General features: G+C 40.0%; 1 protein-coding gene across 5 annotated transcripts in view; it reads left to right on the top strand.

Moving 5' to 3' along the window:
• Positions 1-20883, top strand: part of UBAC2 (UBA domain containing 2) — a 182323-nt gene that overhangs the window by 112999 nt on the left and 48441 nt on the right. For all 5 annotated transcript variants that reach the window (XM_060636806.3, XM_060636807.3, XM_060636810.3 and 2 more), the window contains 2 exons: positions 7097-7220; positions 11249-11296. In XM_060636806.3, coding sequence (XP_060492789.1) covers positions 7097-7220; positions 11249-11296 — 172 coding nt within the window. The remainder of the gene's footprint in view (positions 1-7096; positions 7221-11248; positions 11297-20883) is intronic.

Genomic DNA, 20883 nt, shown 5'->3' with positions numbered 1-20883 from the left:
GCCCAGCTGACAGGATCGGTGACTGCATGGACACATGGATGACAAGCGAAGAGTTGAAGGGGGACATCTTACAGCTGATAGCCCAGTCCTTTGCAGAGGATGGAGACCTGTGCTATTCACCTTTCAGTTCTAGGTGGCTCAGTTTAAACCAGCATTAGCTATCCAAATGCAACTTCTGTGTAGGCTAATGAATAGCAGTGTAGTGGTCAGAATGAGAGAGGTGATAGTTACACTTACCCAGAACTGACCTGGCCATTCCCAGTCAGTTCTGCGTGCTGCATTTTACGAAGGGCATAGATGACCATGTGATAGGGCTGGTAAGGGGTCTGGATCCCAGGTCTTAGGAGAAATGATTGAATACACCGAGAATGTTTAGGCTTGGCCAAGATGTGATCATCTTCCTCATGCACTGGAAACTGTCCCATAGAGAAGGATTTAGTTGTGTATGTCAGTCCTCCCAACTCCAGAGAATAGAAAGAAGGCCAGTAAGAGGAAGCCACTAGAGACAGCTTTCAAGTCAAAATATGAAGGTAGTTCCCAAAAGTTAGGGTCATAAAAAAAAAAAAAATGGAAGAGGCTCTTTCTTATTTAGGTGCCTACATAAACTGGTTGACTGTCTTGAGGGATGACACAGGGAGAATTGAATCATTTGGTAGGAATTTGTAACTCTGACTTCACATCTTCCACTCCAGAATCTGTCAGAAGGGCCAAGGGGCTTCATCCCCTCAGTGGTATCATTCCATCTAGAAGCTTACTAGGTTCTTCTAAGCTCTAAAATGCTGGAGATGTCGAACACTGTCAAACAGAAGAGCAACAACTTACCCAATTCTTTGTGCCTCCACCTCACTGTCTGTAAAATAAAGGTACTGAAGTAAATGATCGCCAAGATAATTCCTAGTGCAAAAATCCTGAGGGGGCAATATAGATATTTTATGATTTGGTGATAAATATGATAAAATATTCTAGAATTTATTTAAAACTTGGATTGAAGAATATTTGAAGAAGACAGTGTTGAGAAGCTTCTCGATTTGTTGAAAGAACATCCTGGTGCGGTGTTTTGGTTTTTAATTTTTGAAAGAGTTTTTATTAAGTAAAGCATTGTTATATGATGAAGAACTCAACTAGGTAAAGTAAATGTTCTAGCGAACTGGATCTACCTCTATTTGGTATTAGGGTGTTTGAATATATAAAGAAAAGGGTGCAGGCTGATTGTCCTGTGAGATGCTGTGAGGGTTTAGTGTGCGTTAACTTCATGAGCCCACAAACCTTATTTTTATTGTTATTGAAAGTTACCAGGATTTCTTTTGCTGTACTATAAAAGTGCAGTCAATGTACTTTTCTGTAGAAGAGATAAGATGGACATTCGTGACCTGAACTGTGTTTTATTATTTTCTTCTTTTAAGTACAATTGTGAGTATACAATAGATAATAAATATTAGTGACATCAGTTGAAATAGTGAATGAATGAATTATATCCTGTTTTCCTCTTTTCTTTACTTCACCTTCATATGCTTAAGTCAGATAGGGCTTCCAGAAGTTAGCTATTCACAGTTTGGAAAGGGTCAAACTGAATTATTGTTGACAATATACAGAACATATGTTGTGTCATAAAATAAGGAAAAGAGAAAAACTGGTCAGTGACTAATAACATTATGATATTTTGTGAAGTCTGTGTGTATAGAAATAGCAACGGAAATTTCTACAAAACAACCTGTATATTCGTGGTCTGAAATGTGTGCTTTTGTATTATGGGTGTATGTGGTCTAGTACTTAGTCATCATTTAAAACTATACAGTGATTAATAACTTCTAAGGAATTTTTAAACTTCTTTTATTGGTATATAAGACATGAACTGTGGTCATTAAAAATTCCTATCAGTTTTGTCTTAGTTTACATTGAAATGTAACCTCAAATAAGAACGTGGCTTCGGATTGTCTATTGTAACATCATCCTTTACACTTTTTTGGAACTTCTATAAATTAAGTACCTCAAAGAATATGTTCTGTGGTGAGATCTCTCAAGTACAACCAAAATAGAGCTTTCTTCTTATTACCAAGAGACCCACAGGCCATATTTTGAGTGTATATATGAAACTGTATGTTTTAATCCCACTAAAAATAATAAAACAAGATGCTTTTTTAAATAAAAGGCAAATTCTGGGTAGTTTGCCATTTTAAAGAGAAACTCATTTATTCAGCAAATATTTTTTAAGCAACTCCTGTCTGCCAGGCATGGTTTTAGAGAGTGGTGATAAAGCAATGAACAAAACGGGCAGAACGGGCAGAAATCCCAGCCTCTGTGGAGTTTCCCTCCAGTCGGGGAGATAGAGGATAAATAAGTCACACAGCAGATTAGGAGCTTATAGGTGCTGTGGGGAAAGGAAATAGAGAATGCAGAGTGGGGATGGGTCTGTGAGGTGGGGTAAGGGGTGCACTTTAGAATGAGGCAGCCAAGAAGGGCCTCTCTGAGAAGGAGCTCTTTGAGTAAGGACCGGAAGGGTGTGAGGGAGTAAATGGCACCACGTCTATGGGAAGGTGGCCAGGACAGGCACGCACCCTGGAGTACCAAGTGCCTGCTGGTGCTGGAGTGAGACATACCTTGTCCAGCATGGCTGGGACAGGGACAGCGAGTGGTGGGGAGGTCAAGTACAAGTAGGAGTAGAAGACCAAGTCTGAGATCTGGAATGCAGGGCCATGTAGGTCTTTGTAAAGGCTTGGGCTTTTACTCTTGTCTGGGGACTCACTGGAGGATTTTATGCCCAGGAGTGATTAACTTGCACTTTTTAACAGAAAGAATACACAGCTACTTAATCAACTTTGTTTGAGTTAAGTAAGTTGAATTGGAACAAAACAGTTTTTGTGTATTATTTAGAATGGCAGTTTAAATAAGTCTCTGTTGCAGAGATTAATTCTGAGAGGGAATGTGTAGCTCAGGGTCTGGCATGGAATAGGAAAGGAGGTCAATTAACATTTACTGGATGAGGAAGAGAAGAATTTTCTACACAACAACCAGAATATTCTTTCAGGAAAGACGACTACATATTTGCTTGGATTTGCTCTTGGACATATGTCTCATTCAACTACAGTCACAAAGAGGAAGTTTGTTTATAGAAAGCTATTGCCAACATTTTAAGCTATTTCCTCTATTATTTTACATTTCAAAGCTTGAAATTTCATGGAGAATAAAATTATTTTCTCTTGTGGAATTAGTAAACTTTGCATCTTTGCTGAATAATTCTTAAGACTGCTGAGTGTGCAGAGTTGAGAGATCAGCAGAGGTGATGGTTACAAAGTAGATCAGATAGTTTTCGTTCCCTAACAAACCATTCTAAACCTGGTGATGGGGACGTGTAGGTGGTTCAGTTGGTTGAGCGTCAGACTCTTGATTTCGGCTCAGGTCATGATCCCAGGGTTGTGGGATCAAGCCCTGCCCTATGTGGAGCCTGCCTAAGATTCTCTCCCTCTTTCTCCCTCTGCCCCTCTCCCCCATTTGCACACACTTTCTCTCTCAAAAATAAAAAAAAAAAAATTGAAAATTAAAAAATAAGTCTGTGTTCATTAAAATTGCTTTGTCAGTTTTTTTATAATCAGACAAATCTTGAGAGTCAATTATGTGTAAGGATTTACATTAGGTATTAGGAGGATGCAATGCTAAATAAAATATTGTGCTTTCTGACAATTTAATAGACTTTTTAAAACACTGTATAGTTAAAATGTGATCATAAAAATAAGCTCAAAATGGATTAGACCTGAATGTGAGGGCTGAAAGTATAAAACTCCTAGAAGACATAAGCAGTAACCTCTTTCACATGGGCCATACAAACTTTTTTCTAAATATGTCTTCTCAGGGAAGGGAAACAAAAGCAAAAATAAACTTTTGGGACTACACCAAAATAAACAGCTTTTGCACAGTGAAGGAAACCATCAATAAAACAATAAGGCAACCTACCAAATGGGAGAAGATCCTGCAAATGATTTATGTGATGAGGGGTTAATATCCAAAATATGTAAAGAACTTCTATAACACAACACCAAAAAGCCCCACAAATAATTCAATTTAAAAATGGACAGACAACCTGAATAGACATTTTGCCAAAGAAGACCTACGAATAGCCAACAGACACATGAAAAGATGCTCAGTTGTCAGGGACATGCAAATCAAAACCACAATGAGATATCTTAATCTGTCAGAATGACTACAATCAAAAAGACAAGAAATAACAAGTGTTGGCAGGAATGTGGGAAAAAAAAGAAAGCCCTAACCCTACCCTAGATCTGAGAAAGTGGCTTCCAGAACACACAAGAAGAAAAACTGAGAACCAGCCTAGTTATCCTGGAGAAGAACTGAAACAGTTAAGAATTGGTAGTATTTCTGTAAATGAGTGTGAAGGTAGACATAAATGCAGAAGGACTAATTAAATATCTGTTTAAAGAGTACTAGAGTATCAGCTGGGTAGATGGATGCCTAGTCTGTTCTCAACCCAGCAGAAGTCTGGGGTTTTAGTCTCTGGAGAGATCCCTGAACTGCAGAATACTAGGCATACCCTAACCCCTGACCCCTATCCCTAACACCCTAACCCTGATCCCCTGGAGAGGTCTCTGAACTGTAGGATACTAAGCACATGCCTTAATTCTAACCTTAACTCTAACCCTAGATAAAAAAGGGAGTACATATGATGAGCACTGAGTAATGTATAGAAATGTTGAATCACTGTATTGTACATCTGAAACTGCTACAACACCATATGTTAATTATACTACTTCAAATAAAAGTAAATAAAAAAGACTAGAATTATAGCCACTAGGTTATTCTTCTCATAATTACTATCCCATTTTGAAATAAATGATCATACAGCTGTTCAAGAATAAGGATTATTTTATGGCCCTCAATCGGATGAGGCTGCCATGCTATGCCAAGCACTGTGGCACATGCTGGAGGATCCAGGAAGGTGCATTTCCTTCCCTGCTATGGGAGGTACTCTGTCTAGGAGGAGAGCCAGATGAAGGAGGCATATATTTTTTTTAATGTTTATTTTTGACAGAGGGAGAAAGACAGAGCATGAGCGGGGGAGGGGCAGAGAGAGAGGGAGACACAGAATCTAAAGCAGGCTCCAGGCTCCAAGCTATCAGCACAGAGCCCGATGCACGGCTTGAACTCACAGACCGCGAGATCATGACCTGAGCCGAAGTCGGATGCTCAACCAACTGAGCCACCCAGGCGCCCCATGAGTGAGGCATTTGAAGCTGATCCACTGTTCTGCCTACATACATTGGCTGCCCTGTCTCCATCGTCCTTCTTGCAAGACTGAGAAAGATTGCGTCTGTGTCTCCAGTCCTTATCCAGTGTCTGACACTTAGGTGCTCACTAGTTAGGGTTTTCCCTCTTCTAGTATTTGCTGTATTCTTGTAGATGCCTATAGATGCTGCTGCCATCTTTCAGATTTGTACTGTATGTTTGCTTTCACTCTGTTTTTGGAAGCAGAATTGAGAGGACAGTGAGTGATTTTTTTTTTTTTTTTAATGATCTCTATCAGAGAAGGGAAAATTTTGTGCAAGAGGCCAAGAGCATTCTGTGTTTCCACAAAAGTGGAAATGAAAACGTTTCTTGCATTTTTTTTTTATGGTAAAGGTGTACTCATGCCACTCACCAAACACACAAAACAACAACAACAAAACTACAAAGGAAAAATAAAGGCTATATTGAGTCATTACGCCAAGCGTCTAATGATGAATGGGTGCGAGCGTGTTTCCAGACCACTCTCCTCATTCGTGTTCCCTGCCTAGCCCTTGCAGGAATGTGAGTGTGCAATCCTGGAGCTAGTTCCTGGAGGTTAGAGACTGCTTCTTACTCATAGACATAGATGGAGCTCCTGTAGCTGGGCTGCTGCCTCATGTAGTGCACAGGAGATTCACTAATTGACTGAAACAGTGAAACTGAGGGAGCCTGTAGGTCAGAGGAGGGAGCTTCGGGCTGCCCAGAGGAGCTGGAGTGGTGGCTACAGGAAAGAATTGGGCTGTCACGTGCCAGAAGTGTTTCCTAAGCAGAAAAGTAGAAAGGACATTTAGGTTGAAAGAATAACTTGTGTCAGTGAATAGTCAAAAGAGCCTACTGTGCCCCGGGAGCATCTTTGGGGGTTGAGATAGTGGGGAGGAGCCAGACTGGGTGAAGGGAGAGAAAGACTACACTACATTATACTAATAAGAAACTACACTTACAAGCACGAATTGGAGGGCGTTGCTATTTCATGCTAATATTCACATTTCCTCTTTGGATCTGGGGTGCCTGTGGAAGGATGGGTTTAAATAGGGGTGTGACATGATCAGTGTTATGTTTTGTGTGTCAACAGTGTTAAGAGATAGACTGGAGAGAAACAAGACTTTAATTAGAAAGACACTTCGTGACTTTTGAGTATGTCAAGTTGAAGGTATCAAATTGAGTTTCATAACCAAGGGGAAGGACAGGCTGACAGTTTGGGGACTCCATTTTCATAATCCATGCCATGGAATGGCTCGAGACGATAACAAGGAGACACTGGAGTAAGAAGAGGCTATGGCGAGCCCTGGAGAGGGTAGAAGAAGAGTGGCAGGAGAAATCTGGGGGACCAGCAAGAACAGGTTTTAAGGTAGGGGGAAGAAGGGGTTTGAGGAAGGAAAGGTAGGAGTGGGAAGAGTGTCAAGCGCTGTGGTGATATAGTTGGACAGTGTGAGAGGAGACTTTGGGATGTGACCATGATAGATTACGTTTGTTGCTTTTGTGAAAATCTCTTTCATTAGATGTAAGTCATTCATGGGAAGAAAACACAGTGCCAACTTTAAATTTTCTTACAATGCCTGACAATTAGTAGATGCTGAACCACCTCTGCAATAGTTTTAGGAGAGTCAATAAGTGTTTAGATAGTTAGAGTTTTCATAAAGTGTTATATATTATATAAGTACAAATTATTTCAGATGTGATGCACATGTAGAATCTAGTTTGTATATCTAAGACCATGCTTTCAGATAGAAATAAGCAGTGTTGCTTCAAATATATATTTGCTATTCGTATTTTAAGTTGAGTATTATACTATAGTGATTTTTTTGTTTGTTTGTTTGCATAGCCTGGCACCTGTGTTTGCTCTGTTTGTACCATTTTACTGCTCCATACCGAGAGTCCAAGTGGCACAAATTCTGGGCCCATTGTCCATCACAAACAAGACATTGATTTATATATTGGGACTACAGGTATAGTATGCATTTTTATGTTCATGTTTCTTTAACCAGATCTTTTTTTTTGGTATGGGGGGGATGTCTTTTTCTCATTTGATCTCCTTGAAAACAATGTTCTTTTCCCCATAAGTTTGGCTTCATGATCTATATCAAATGTTCAAAGGAAGTGTTACAGAACAAGAACATCAAGGTATATAATGTACTAGAATACTTTCATAGTCTTTAGAAATCTGATAAGAGCTTTCACTGTAATTTGTATCACTGGAAAATATTTTAATTTCATTGTACAATTCCGTGTAAGTACCTTTTACAAATCACAGTATGAAGTGGAAACAAATGAGACCCGTCAAAAGGTGGAAAGTGGAAATTCACTGTCAAAATTAATGAGTACAGTGTTACAAATAGAGCGCTGAAGAAGAAACCAGACATGCCTTACCAACTTTATAACTTCTGTGCTGTATGGCCACTTTGCTAAGTGGTTTGATTCGAAGACCTTCGAGAGTTCCTATTGTTTGATCTAAATTGGAAAAGGTTATGTTCACCAATATCCAGCGCCATTGACCTACCTCTGCTGGGTTCCAGGCCAAGTGACAGAAGATAACACGATTTTCATTTTCTCCCTGTAATACTCCTCACTTTTCTTTCATTCTCAGAGCTTTTGATGTGAACTTTTATTCTGCTGTTCCCTGCAGCACCATGGCCTTTTGATCCACTGTTAATACTCATAACATTCCTTATCCCACATATATCAAACCGGATACTAGTGTCTCTGTCAAATGCCCTCCTCCCTCCCCTTTTAACCTTTGATATTTCCTCCAACCTGTCTAGCGTGCTGTCAGGTGTTATCAATGGTTCATCTGGGGTGAGTGTTTCCTCACCACTTTTACAACTGTTTCTCATGAAATGTATATTCTTCATCTCTCAGCCTGCATATAATTACTCTCCCTTATCCTTCCTAATGTATCACCTAATAGCACTTTTCTGCAGTTTATTCTTACTGCTAGGATTTGCGGTGGCAGTTTACTTTTTTAAAGATTTTAGTTTGTGGGTTTTTTTTGTTTTTTTTTTTTGAGCGAGAGAGAGAGAGAGTGAGGGAGAGGGGCAGAGAGAGAGAAAGAGAGAGAATCTTTTAAAAAAAAAATGTGTATTTATTTTTGACAGACACAGAGTATGAGCGGGGGGTGGGGTAGAGAGTGAGAGGAAGACACAGAATCCGAAGCAGGCTCCAGACTCGGAGCTGTTAGCACAGGGCTCAATGTGGAGCTCAAACCCACGAACTGTGAGATCATGACCTGAGCTCAAGTCAGACACTCAACCGATTGAGCCACCCTGGTGCCCCATAGAGAGAGAGAGAATCTTAAGCAGGCTGCATGCCCAGTGCAGAGCCCAACATGGAGTTCAGTCTCAGGACCGTGAGATCATGACCTGAGCCAAAATCAAGAGTCAGATGCTTAACTGAGTGAGCCACCCACGCGCCCCGCATGTTTACTTTTTAAAAAGAGTTACAGCAGAAGGCAGAATGCGGTGATAGAAGAGTACCCTGGACCTGGGGCAGGAGACCCAAGTTCTAGTTTAGCAAGGAGATGAGACTTGGGTCAGTTTTGAAAACCCTTGGAGCCTCTTGTTGACTCTATAGTGCCTTATATAACTAAAGTTATAGAGCATCCTTGAGGGTGAAAAATGTTGTTTTATTAATTATGGTGTAGGCATTAAGTGGAGCATTATGGAAGGTCTTTGGAGCCAAGTGGACTTTGGTTTGATTACTTGTTTTGGTAGTTATTTGCTTTGTCACTTTTCTGAGCTTCCATTTGCCCATCCATAAAGTGGGGATGATAATGTCTATCTTACAAGGTTCCTTGAAGGATTAGAGATAATACTGTTGGTCGGTCAAGATAATCCAAACAGATAGTAAGAACTAAGTCATTTGGTTCCAATATTAATTAATAATTTCTGTCTCTATTGGTTTTTCTGAGATTGTGAATGTTCTCTTTTTCTTTTTTTCCTTTTTTTTTTTTTGGTGAGGTAGAAATTAGTATTGGGAAATAGAGGTGGAGATGCCTCATTGGCTTTTGATAACATCTAAAGTCCTTACCATAAATGGCATCCAGGGTTCTTTTTGCCTATTCAGTATCAACTCCCACCACTCCCCACCTTGATGTGAATGGGGACCCCTTTTTCTCTAAGTTTCTATTCTCTCCCTACCTCCCTCCTCCCTTGACCTTCACATATGTTTCTGTGTCTTTCTGTCTCCTGCATAACACTTTTTGAAGCCAGGGACATTGGATGAATGAATGAATGAATGAATGAATGAATGATTGAATGATTTTAATTATTATCAGAAGAGCAAAAATGTTTCTGAAGGTATCAGATGGCTTGAGAGCCAGTCACGTAATGCCCTATGCTGGGGGCTGTGGAAGATAAAATGAAGTATGAGATGTAGCACCCTTATCCTCAAGGAGCCCAGCAGTGAGAAAAAACATACCTACTGTTAAAGCATGAGCAGACACAATTGGGACCAAACATGCAATAAGATGAGGGGCTTAAGAGTCCAAAGGAAATAATTTTTTATTGACGGAATTAATGATACGCTCTTCTTACTCGTGTATGAGACATGACAGCTTGGAGGTCATGATCACTGGGCGGCAGAGCCAGACCTCTTGGGTACACTGCCAGCTCTCTGATCTTAGCAGGTTACTTAACCTCTCCGTTTTTATGATTAAAATAGAGTTAATAATAGAACTTACCTTGTAGGGTGATTAGGAGGATTCAATAACTTTAATATATGAAAAGCGTTAAGATCGATGCTTGGCACATAGTAAGTGCTATGAAAGTGTTAGCTAAAAGCGAACAAACAAAAACAAAATAAAACAATGGCAAAAAAGTGTTAGCTATTTTATTATTCTTTATATTTTTAGAATAAAACTACAGAAAAATATTTTTCCACATAGTTTTCATCCTTTTTATTTTCAAAGTCGTTTACACTAGGTAAAAGGATTAAATTTTAGATCAAGGGATTAAATTTAAATTTGCAACCAGTGCTCCTTTCTCTGTAAGGTAGCACTAAGAACAAAATTTGTCAGCCTCCTTTTTGCCTGTACTTTGTCTTCTCTTACCTTTGTATCTCTCTTCTGTTTATGTTTCTCTCTCTCTCTCTCTCTCTCTCTCTCTTTTTATAGATCCTTGATAAATGTGCAGAACTTTGAGATTTCCATTTAGCACAGTGTCTGTACTTAACCCCTGGTCATGCTTCTTTGTCTAGGAGCAGAAGTCCTCATACACCCAATATAATGGTATAAATATGAACAAACAGTAGGTTCTAGATCTTTCCCTTCTCACAGCAACACTTTGAATGTCTTACGACTTTTTTTTGTTTAACCTCAGCACAACTCTCCTATGTAAATGATTTGGAAAACAAAGGGAGAGATTTTATGAGGCTTAATTCTGATTACTTTTGCATGGATTAACTTCAGTGTCATTGTCTAGTTTGCTCTTCCCTGAGTGGTCTGGAATGAGAGGCACAGCAGGTAAGTCGAGCAGCGCTGGACATGCCTGTGTGCTCACACAAGTCGGCCCGTCCAAAATTAGAGTGACAGTGATGAGAAATTAAAATGAGAGAACTGTGGAAACTAATGTCACCTGCCATTACTCAGCACCAGGCATGGGATGGTGACTACGCATTTTGTATGTTGTTGATTGTAATAATTGCTTGGTATGTGGTATTTTGCTTTGTTTAAATCAATTAATGTCGATTTATAAATAAGAATATACTTGAATTTAACTCATTTTTCTTTGCACAGGAGTGGGTTAGGTGCAACCAGTCTATTTTAGGCTATGGGAAGGCTAAGAGCTTGGTTTAAAAAAAAGAAAAAGTATATCATTTTCTTTTGGATGACAGAATTGATACTTATTAATTTTCTACTTGTTTATATTAAGAGATATACAATTACTATTTAAATGGATATCACTGTAGTTACGTAAACAGAAGTATGCTGTGACTGGTGGTTGGATTTAATTTTTAGTTGCCTTTTTTTTTTCTTTTATAGCTTTTCACCTCTGGTTCCTACATCTGGATTATAGCCATAAGTGGACTTGTAAGTGTGATTTCCCTCCCCCTAAACTCACTTTTCTGAAGCAACTTTAGGGAAAATGTCACCTTTGGATTATGGGTATATTCACTGGTCTCCAACATTCTTTTAACTGTGTCAGCTCCGTCTCAGTGCTGCTTCCTTAGTAATGCAGAGGGGCCAGTTACATCAACAGTTAAGATGAAGGGGGCCAGTTTGTCTCAGTTTTCAAGGTAATTTTGATGAAAGTTTTAGCTGAGTTTCTTGTTAATTTTTTTTTTCAAAAAAATTTTTTTTAATTAATTTATTTGAGACAGAGAGAGAACAAGCAGGGGAGGGGCAGAGAGAGAGGGAGACAGAGGATCCGAAGCGGGCTCTGTGCTGACAGAAGAGAGCCCAGTGCGGGGCTCGAACTCACAAACCTTGAGATCATGACTTGAGCCTAAGTTGGACGCCTAACCGACTGAGCCACCCAGGCGCCCCTCAAATTTTTTTAAGTCTATTTATTTATTTTGAGAGAGTGTGAGCAGGGGAGGGGCAGGGAGAGAGGAAGAGAGAGAATCAGAAACAGGCTCTGTACTGTCAGCGTGGAGCCCAATGCAGGGCTCGAATTCATAAACGGTGAGATCGTGACCTGAGCTGAAATCAAGAGTTGGACCTTTAACTGACTGAGTCACCCCAGTGCCCCTCTTGTTACTGTTTTTTAAAATTACCTTAGCAGTCGAACTCACAGTAGAAAAAAAATGACAGAAAAAATTGAAGTTGGACTTACTAAAAATAACCAGAGATGTTCTTGTTTTGTGAAGAGACATTGTCATGCAAGGGGAAAATAAGGCAAAATGGAAAGTCAGGTGGACTAGAACTGGCAGGAGAATCGTCTGGGTGGTGGCCAGAGAAGGCGGCAGAGATGAGCTGAAGGGTTTGGGCTGCGTCCTCACCTGTGCACTGGAATGGCTTCATCCCACCTGTCCCCTGCTGTGCTATTTTATCAAGCATTTGTCTTACACTGTATTCATGAGATCTTTAAAAAGAAATCTAGAACGTGAAGTTGTTTTATTTTTCATCCATAACTTAAATTTGTACTCCCAAGCTTATATAAAAATAAGTTTGTAATAATTAGTGTGTATGGAATATAGTTTTAATTTTTTTCTTGGGGAAGATTGATGAAGAAGGGATTCATCGTGATATATATAGCATCACCGGGAAAGGATTTGGAAATAACCATGCACTCCCCTGCAGACTTTTTCAGTGTTATGATTTAGTCTTATTTCCTGGTGGGTGGGATTTGGGCCCCTGTGTTGTTACTTTAGACCTGCTCACCTCTCCTTCCTTTATGCACTCTGTACAGTTTCTTCTGTGTGCTCATTCTTTTCATTTACAATTTAGTCCTTCATTCTCCAGGCTGCCAGCCCACATCCTGAGGGTTGAAGTCACTTTGTTTTCGCCTCCAGAAATACCTGTCTCAGGCACCCAGATAACACAGGCCCACAGAGCTGACCTCCATTATGTGGTCTTCAAACCATCCAAGCCTCTTGTGTTCCTAAGACTTCATAGTGACTGGTGACAGTGTGGGATCAGACTGCATCTGTGGGGCATGGTCACCAAGCTGTCTCTTAATCTCCTAATCTCCTCCCACTTGAACTGTCAGTTTGATTAAAAGCTACTTCACTAGCCTGCAAACAATAGATAGTGCGATGCTCTCATAATAAGAGCAGCATGATGGTCTACTATTTCTTTCCTGATACATTTTGTTTCTTTTAGCAGCAAATGGTCTTGAGTCCTGTTTTCAGTATTTTCCTGAAGCATTCAAGAATTTGAGAAGTACCGGACTGACTATATGCTATTTCACTGTGCTGGTTTACTATTGATTGATTGGGTCATATTATCCAAACCCTTCTTTAATCACTCATTATGTGACATTTGTTTTGAAACATTTCATTTTGTTTCTTTATTGTTTTCAGACTTCTGGTTTTAAATCAAGTGCTTGCTATCACCCCAGAAAGTTTCATTTTGTGGCATTCAGTGCTCTAGAATTGGAGGTTGCATTTTTTCATTTCTTTGTAGTCTTTTTAAAATCTAAAATATGCGTGTTATGATCACAGTCTTTTCCACTACATGTTTAACAGGTAGTAGGTACTTGTTTAAATTTCTTACAGTTAAGTTTTTAATTCCAGTATAGTAAACATACAGTGTTATATTAGTTTGGGGTGTCTTGTCGTGATAAGAACTGTGTGATGTATGGAATTGTTGGATTTTTTCTTTTTAAGAGTCAGAAGTTTAACAAATTTTTAACATAAAAATCCCTTAAGAAGAGTAAATAGAGGGGCACCTGGGTGGCTCAGTCGGTTAAGCATCTGACTTCGGCTCAGGTCATGATCTCACGGTTCGTGGGTTTGACCCCTGTATCAGGCTCTCTGCTGTCAGCACAGAGCCTGCTTTGGATCCTCTGTCCCCCTCTACTTCTGCCCCTCCCCAGCTTGTGCTTTCTCTATCTCTGTCTCTCTCAAAAATAAATAAACTTTAAAAAAAAAGAGGAAGAAGAAGAGTAAATAGCATTGCACAGTATTTGGAATATAATTCCCAGAATTTAGCATTTAAACAGTCTACCTATTCATGAACACCTCTGAGCCCATTGAATTTTCACTTTTAACAGTAATTAATTCAGCCTATGTTGACCTACAATGAACACAAATCTGACAAATATTCATTTCAGTTTTGTTCTTCATTATTATTCATCATAATTAGATGATATTATGTTTATTTACAGTGATTAACATCAGTGATAATCATAGCCAGTGTTTCTTTCCTTCATGCCTTACAGTAATGTTGGTGCTTGTATTGAATTTAATGAATATTTTATTTCTGACTTTTTCCAAAAAAACATGTTTTTATTATGAAACATTAATATAATATAGTATACTTTAGATACGGATAATTATAAAGGATATTAAAATTATTTGTGAATGTTCGGTTTACACATTACTTGATTATAGAATCAGGGTCTGAGATTCACAAAGCCACAGCTTGTCCCAGATGTCTGTTGCTCAACGTGACTTCTCTCCCATGTATATCAAGTGACTTCCCTTTTTTTTTTTTTCTTAATCCTACATCAAATGCTAAAAAATAAAATAAAATTCTTACTACAAAAAGAACTGCACAGATGGTATTGAGTGTTCTGGGGGCATATTAGGAAACCTGTTAATGAAATTTCACCTTCCAGCATTGAAACCAATAGTTCTCCTGACATACTGTGTGTGTTAAGGAAGCGATTTTATTTCAATCTGGCCATTCTGTGTTGTTTAGGAGAAGGAGCTTTTTTCTGAAAAAGACATTTGTGTAAAACATAAGTCATGTGTATCTGCTGTCATAGAAACCACAAACTTTACTCGTGCTTTTCTGGAAAGCTGCCAACTTCAGATTTATTTTATTTAGTTACTGGTGGGTTTATTTTGGGTAGGCTAGTTTTTAATCTCTCCTTGTGTTATTTATTCTTGCATGATTATAAATGTTTCTGAATATAAAACTTTAAAATACCTCACTGACTGAAAGGAGAGTGGTTGATAGAGTTGAGTCAGGACAGCACTTACTTAAGTAGGAGCCTGCTTTCTGTCTTCAGTGATGTCACAGAGAAAAGGAGGACTAAATTTTTTTCCTAGGTTGAGAGGGGAAGAGTATTTAGCTTTCCAGGGGCAGTACTAAGTCAGTTGCCTAGGACAGCTGTCACTCTTCAGTTCTGTTTTGTGATCCAGCCCAGATTCCACCTGCTGCCCAGAAAGGGTCAGGGGCATTCAGGTTTGCTTAAAGATTACTTCGAGATTATTCACATGTGTCATGAATACGTATTTTATGTTGTATTGTTTCTCCTTTGTTAATTCTGGTTTTTAATACCAACATTTAATATTTAAAATAACAACCGTTTCCATGAAAGGTCACAAAATTGTAATTGGAAAGCTTGGCTACGATAGCCAAGTGAAATATCTCAGTGCAAGCACGAACTTCGAGGTGTTAGTGCCCACCTGCTTCCATCACATTTTCACTGTCATATTTGACTGTCTTCTTAAGGTCTCTGGTGAGCGGCCTTCAGAAATTGGGGGCATTCTTTATATAGTAACAAGTTCTCTGGTCTTGTTACACATTAATACTTTTTCTCCTTAGAGACCATGTTGTTTCCTTACTGAACTTTATTTAAGTTCTTTCTGTGCTTCTGCAGAGAGCCTTTGGGCCATCCATATCCCTGTACTTCTTCATTTTCTGCCATTTTATGAATCATAGAGTAGTGAGTCATCACCACTGGGATGTACCCTAATTCTCAAAAGTTGAAGTCTCGGGCCTGAGCTGATTCTGGAATGATTAAAACAGAAAGAGCCTGCTTTCGCCAATTTTCTTTTTACAGTTCATATATTTATCGTCATTTGGTCCTCTTTTGAACTCTCTGGGGACAAATTAAGAGACAGGCCTATATTTTTCAGACTCCAGGCTTATCCCCTTCAGCTATCCTTTGCAGCCTGCCTGTTTCCTGCGTTCTTTCCCTGTTCTCTACAATATGTCAGACTTTGATTAGCTTATGATCAAGCAACCTAATGGGAGAAAAAAAAAATCTGCCCTACCCAAAAATAAGATTAGAAACATAGATTGATGGCAGATTATTTAGAACTTTGAATGTGGTTTGAGTTTGTATTTCCTTCTGTAGGCATTGGGGATCTTTAAAGCTTTTCAAACAAAACAAAAAAGCCTCACAATGGTGGGAGATTACAGAAGTCTCATTAGGGTTTGTAAATCATGAAAAAGAGGAAGGGAAAAGTGAGCAATCCTGTAGAAGTCAGGATGCCTCATTTGTGGGCTATGATTGCTTTTTTACTCATCCATCCACAATAGTTTTAAAGAAAAAATATAAGACATTGTCTTATGGTAGCTGAAAAAGAAAAAGCATCAGACAGAACCTTATGGATTTTTTTAAAAACAATGTTTATTTACTTGAGAGAGAGTGAGGAGAGAGAGAGAGAGAGAGAGAGAGAGAGAGAGAGAGAATCCCAAGCAGTGACGCAGCACTCGATCCCACAAATGTGAGATCATGACCTGAGCCAAAATGAAGAGTTGAATGCTTAACCAACTGAGCCAGTGAAGCGTCCCCAGAACCTTATGTTGATTGGCTTTCCAAGTCATGGTATAACATTAAGGGGAAAGCTTATGGAACTAGCATAGTCTGTGGAGATCTAAACTCTTTGGAGTTAAGTTTGGAGCCCTGACTACTCCCTGGTGAATGAGAATGGTGTGTTGGGTCCTCTGTTCCTTTTCCTCCTTTTCCTGTCTTTTTCTTCTCTTCATGCTTCCTTTTTTTCTTTCTTCCCTTCTGTTTCTTCTCTGGATTGACCAAAGAATGGTACAATAGAGTGGGTCCGAAAACTCACCTGATGCCTGAGGTTTTCAGTTCATTGAACTGAGGGCAGACCCAGCAGAGAGAAGTCAAGGCTGGATAGAGCTGGGAAGTTGGCTGGGCTTGTGGAAGGGCCATGTGTAGAAGTGTAAGACGGTAGTGACTTCCCAGGAACATCCAGACGTACAGGGTGCCTTCACCTTCTTGCAGTTAACATGGTGCTTATAATCCCAACACCAAATGGAGTGCTTATCGGCATATCGCACATCACAAGCACACGTTGTCTCTCTCGTACGGATTCATTTGTTCCTCGTCCTTTAGCCCCCTTTCCTCCCCTTCCTCTCTCTGCCCCTCTCACCCATCCTGACTGCATGTAGCCAGGACCTACTGAAAGAACCCTTTTGTCCTCTACCATGGCGTGACAGTTGTCACTGAGTTCAAGGCTGACAGTACGAAGGTCCTGTTAGACAGGGAATGTCCAGTAGGCTTGATTTTTACATGCTCAGTGTAGAATCAATGAACTTATTATCACCAGTGTCTTGATAAAGCTGTCACAGAAGTGCTTATAAAATACAGGTGTTAAATTTTTATTGCTGCACTTTATCTTTCACCTGTAGGCAAACACCCAGCTTCCTTTCAAAATTTGGCCTCACATACCAGTCTGTCCCCTATGTGCCATATATTTCAGAGAAACTGGCTAAGTTTGACTCTTCCCGAACATCTTGTCCTATCTTGGGATTCTGTGCCATTAAGTCGTCACTTATTCTTTACTTCGTACCATGCGCTTGTAGGAGATTATGTTATTTCTTCAGATACTTTTGCTTGCTCGAAGTATGTGCTGCCCTTCTCTAGTGGGGGCCGCCCTGCGGGGCCTCCCCGTGCTCTGTCAACATCAGCCTCTACTCTGTGACTCAGGTTAGCCACTAAACTCTGAGCAGAAGTGATGCATGCTTCTCAAGCAGAAGTTCTGAGAACCACTGCACAGCTCCACCATTCCTCTGTTCCCTTTGCCATGAGAAAAGCACGTGCCAGACAGAAGCTACTCCTTCAGCCCAAACCTCAGAATGAAGGGGACACATGGAGCATGGCTGTGCCGACATATAAAATGAGTTGAAAAATAAATGTTTGCTGTAAGCTGCTGAAATTTGGGATGGTCTGTTCCCACAGCATAGACAGCCTAGAGAAAGCAGACTAATACAGCTCTTTTCCAAGCACTTTATAAATATTATATTTTTTTTGTTTGATGTTTATTTGTTTTTGAGAGAAACAGTGAGTGAGTGGTGGGAGGAGCAGAGAGAGAGAGAGACACAGAATCTGAAGCAGGCTCCAGGCTCTGAGCTATCAGCAGAGAGCCCAATGTGAGGATTGAACTCACGAACCACGAGATCGTGACCTAAGCTGAAGTCAGACGCTTAACCGACTGAGCCACCCAGGCGCCCCTATAAATATTATCTTAATTAGCATTTATAAAAACCTGATGAAATAGGGACTGTTATCCCCATTTTATAGATGAAACAAACAAAGGCACAGAGGATTAAGTAACTTGTTAAGAATACAAGCTAATAAGTAGTGAAGACAGAGTTCAAATGCAGGTAGTCTAGCTTCAGTGTCTGTGCTCCTAAGAGGTAGATTTATATAACCACATGCAGTTTCTTCCAACTATATCCCTCCTTTCACCCTTAGGTCCCTTCTTTTCCGAGCAAAATCTCACTCATTTAGGTCCTGACCTTGAAGCTTTTTCTGAGTCATCTTGTCTTTCAGTTTAGGAATTAGACAGTATTCTTTATAATCCCAAAATAATCTATAAATAATTATTGAGTTTCAAAATTCACTATTCACAGAATTCACAAAATAGTTTCTGTGCTACGAAGCATTACTTTGTAATGCTTTGTGACTGTCAGGGTGCTTTCAGTGTGTACTACCATACTAAGTTGTTAACACAAGCTCTGCAGTGGTGGAGAAACCGGGCTTCCCAAATGGGAAATCAAAGATTTCAGAGATGGGGCAGCTGAAGTTCTGACTGCACAACTGATGTGTGGTAGTGCCAGGACCAACGGCCAGACGTTTTGTCCTAGTCCAGTGGGTCCAGGGCCTCCCATTGCTCCTTTCAGGGCTCTCATCTATGTCAGTTTCAACCACAAGACATGCACAAAGTTACTGTTAGATCCTCCCTAGACTACACCACTAACATGGGGCCCTGGTCATTGTCAGTTGTAGACATGAATCAGGAGGGAGATCCTGGATATAAAGAAATTTTAAAAGTACCCAGCAGTGCTGAAAGACACATGTCAACAACTTTCTGTAACCTTTGTTGTGAATTTTGTGGGCTTATCCCATTGGCAGCCCCTACTATCCTGATGTGAAGAACCCAGCAGGGGCGCCTAGGTGGCTCAGTCAGTTGAGTGTCCAACTTCGGCTCAGGTCATGATCTCCTGTTTTGTCAAGCCCCACGTCAGGCTCTGGGCTGACAGCTCAGAGCCTGGAGCCTGCTTCGGATTCTGTGTCTCCCTCTCTCTCTGCCCCTCCCCTGCTCAGGCTCTGTCTCTCTCTGCCTCTCAAAAATAAAGAAACGTAATAAAAAAAAAAAAAAAATTAAAAAAAAAAAAAAAAGAATCCAGCCTATTGCTATACTTGTTCTTCTAGGATTAAGATATTTAACTGGTCGTCCATATAATGGGTTAAAGGTGTAGCTCAGGGGCACCTGGGTGGCTCAGTCAGTTGAGTGTCAGACTCTTTTCTGTTTTTTGGTTTTTTTTAATGTTGATTTTTGAGAGAGAGAGACTGACAGAGCATGAGTAGGGAGGGGCAGAGAGAGAGGGAGACACAGAATCTGAAGCAGGCTGCAGGCTCCCAGCTGATAGCACAGAGCCCAGTACGGGGCTTGAACTCCAGAACCATGAGATCATGACCTGAGCAGAATCGGACACTTAACCAACTAAGCCACCCAGGCTCCCCGGGTGTCCAGCTCTTGATATCGGCTTAGGTCATGATCTCACAGTTGTAGATCAAGCCCCACATCAGGCTCCACACTGAGCATGAGCCTACTTGTGATTCTCTCTCTCCCTCACTTTCTGCACCTCCCTCTCAAAGAAATACTAAAAAAAAAAAAAAAAAATTACAGCTGAAACCCCACCTTTCAACAAATAGTTCCTTGCTTTGTGTTTCTGGCATTGTCATGTACAAGAAAATGAAATTTAAAAGGCTTTGAAAAAGCTGAAAGGATAATTTAAAATATATTAACCTGGAGGCACCTGGGTGACTCAGTTGAGCATTCAACTCCTGATTTTAGCTCGTCGGTTCATGAGTTTGAGCCCCATAGGAGGCTCAGCACTGGCAGTGTGGAGCCTGCTTAGGATTCTCTCTCTCTCCCACTCTGTATGCCCCAGGCCCGCTCATGCGCGCTCGCTCTCTCTCTCTCTCTCTCTCTCTCCCCAAAAATAAACTTTAATAAATAAATAAACATTTAAACATATATATATGTATATATATTGGGGTGCCTGGGTGACTCAGTGGATTAAGCGTCCAACTTTGACTCAGGTCATGATCTCACGGTTCGTGAGTTTGCGCCCTGCATCAGCGGCTTTGTGCTGACAGCTCAGAGACTGGAGCCTGCTTCGGATTCTGTGTCTCCCTCTCTCTCTCTCTATGCCCCTCCCCCACTCACGCTCTCTCTCTTTCAAAAAATAAACAAACATTTTAAAAAATTAAAAAATATATATGCACGTGTATATTTTAAATATATATATTTTAAATATGTGTGTGTATGTGTGTGCGCGTGCATGTGTATAATGTAGTGCTACTGGTCAAAGGAGAAAGAAATGAAGATAAGGACGAGGTTACCAAGAAAACACCCGTACTTGTCAATTTTAGATGATTACTGGTAGATTATCATGTCAGTTGCAGCACAGAGCAGTTTCCCACAGTCTTCTCATCGTTTTCCTATCAACAGATGGAAACCCTTCAATCACTTTTGATTATCTCTTTAAACTGTTTCTTGGTTGCTTTTTTTAAATAGAAGTGTCCAATGTTCCTTCCTTTTTGGGACTGATTGTGTTGATATTTCTCTTCTATCCTAATGATAGCCTGTGGGAAAGGACTATGGTAAAATCAATGCATGTGATTTTGAATTTATTAATTATAAACAGTGGCATAGCTTACTCCCAAAAAGTTCTGTTAGTTCATGTTAGCTGGGAACATTTTCAATATATCAGAAGTTTTTGTTGCTGAAGATTGTTTTTAG

Source organism: Panthera onca, chromosome A1 (assembly GCF_046562875.1).
Source record: "Panthera onca isolate mPanOnc1 chromosome A1, mPanOnc1 haplotype 2, whole genome shotgun sequence".
NCBI classification, from domain to species: domain Eukaryota; kingdom Metazoa; phylum Chordata; class Mammalia; order Carnivora; family Felidae; genus Panthera; species Panthera onca.
This window is presented reverse-complemented; position numbering and strand designations above follow the sequence as displayed.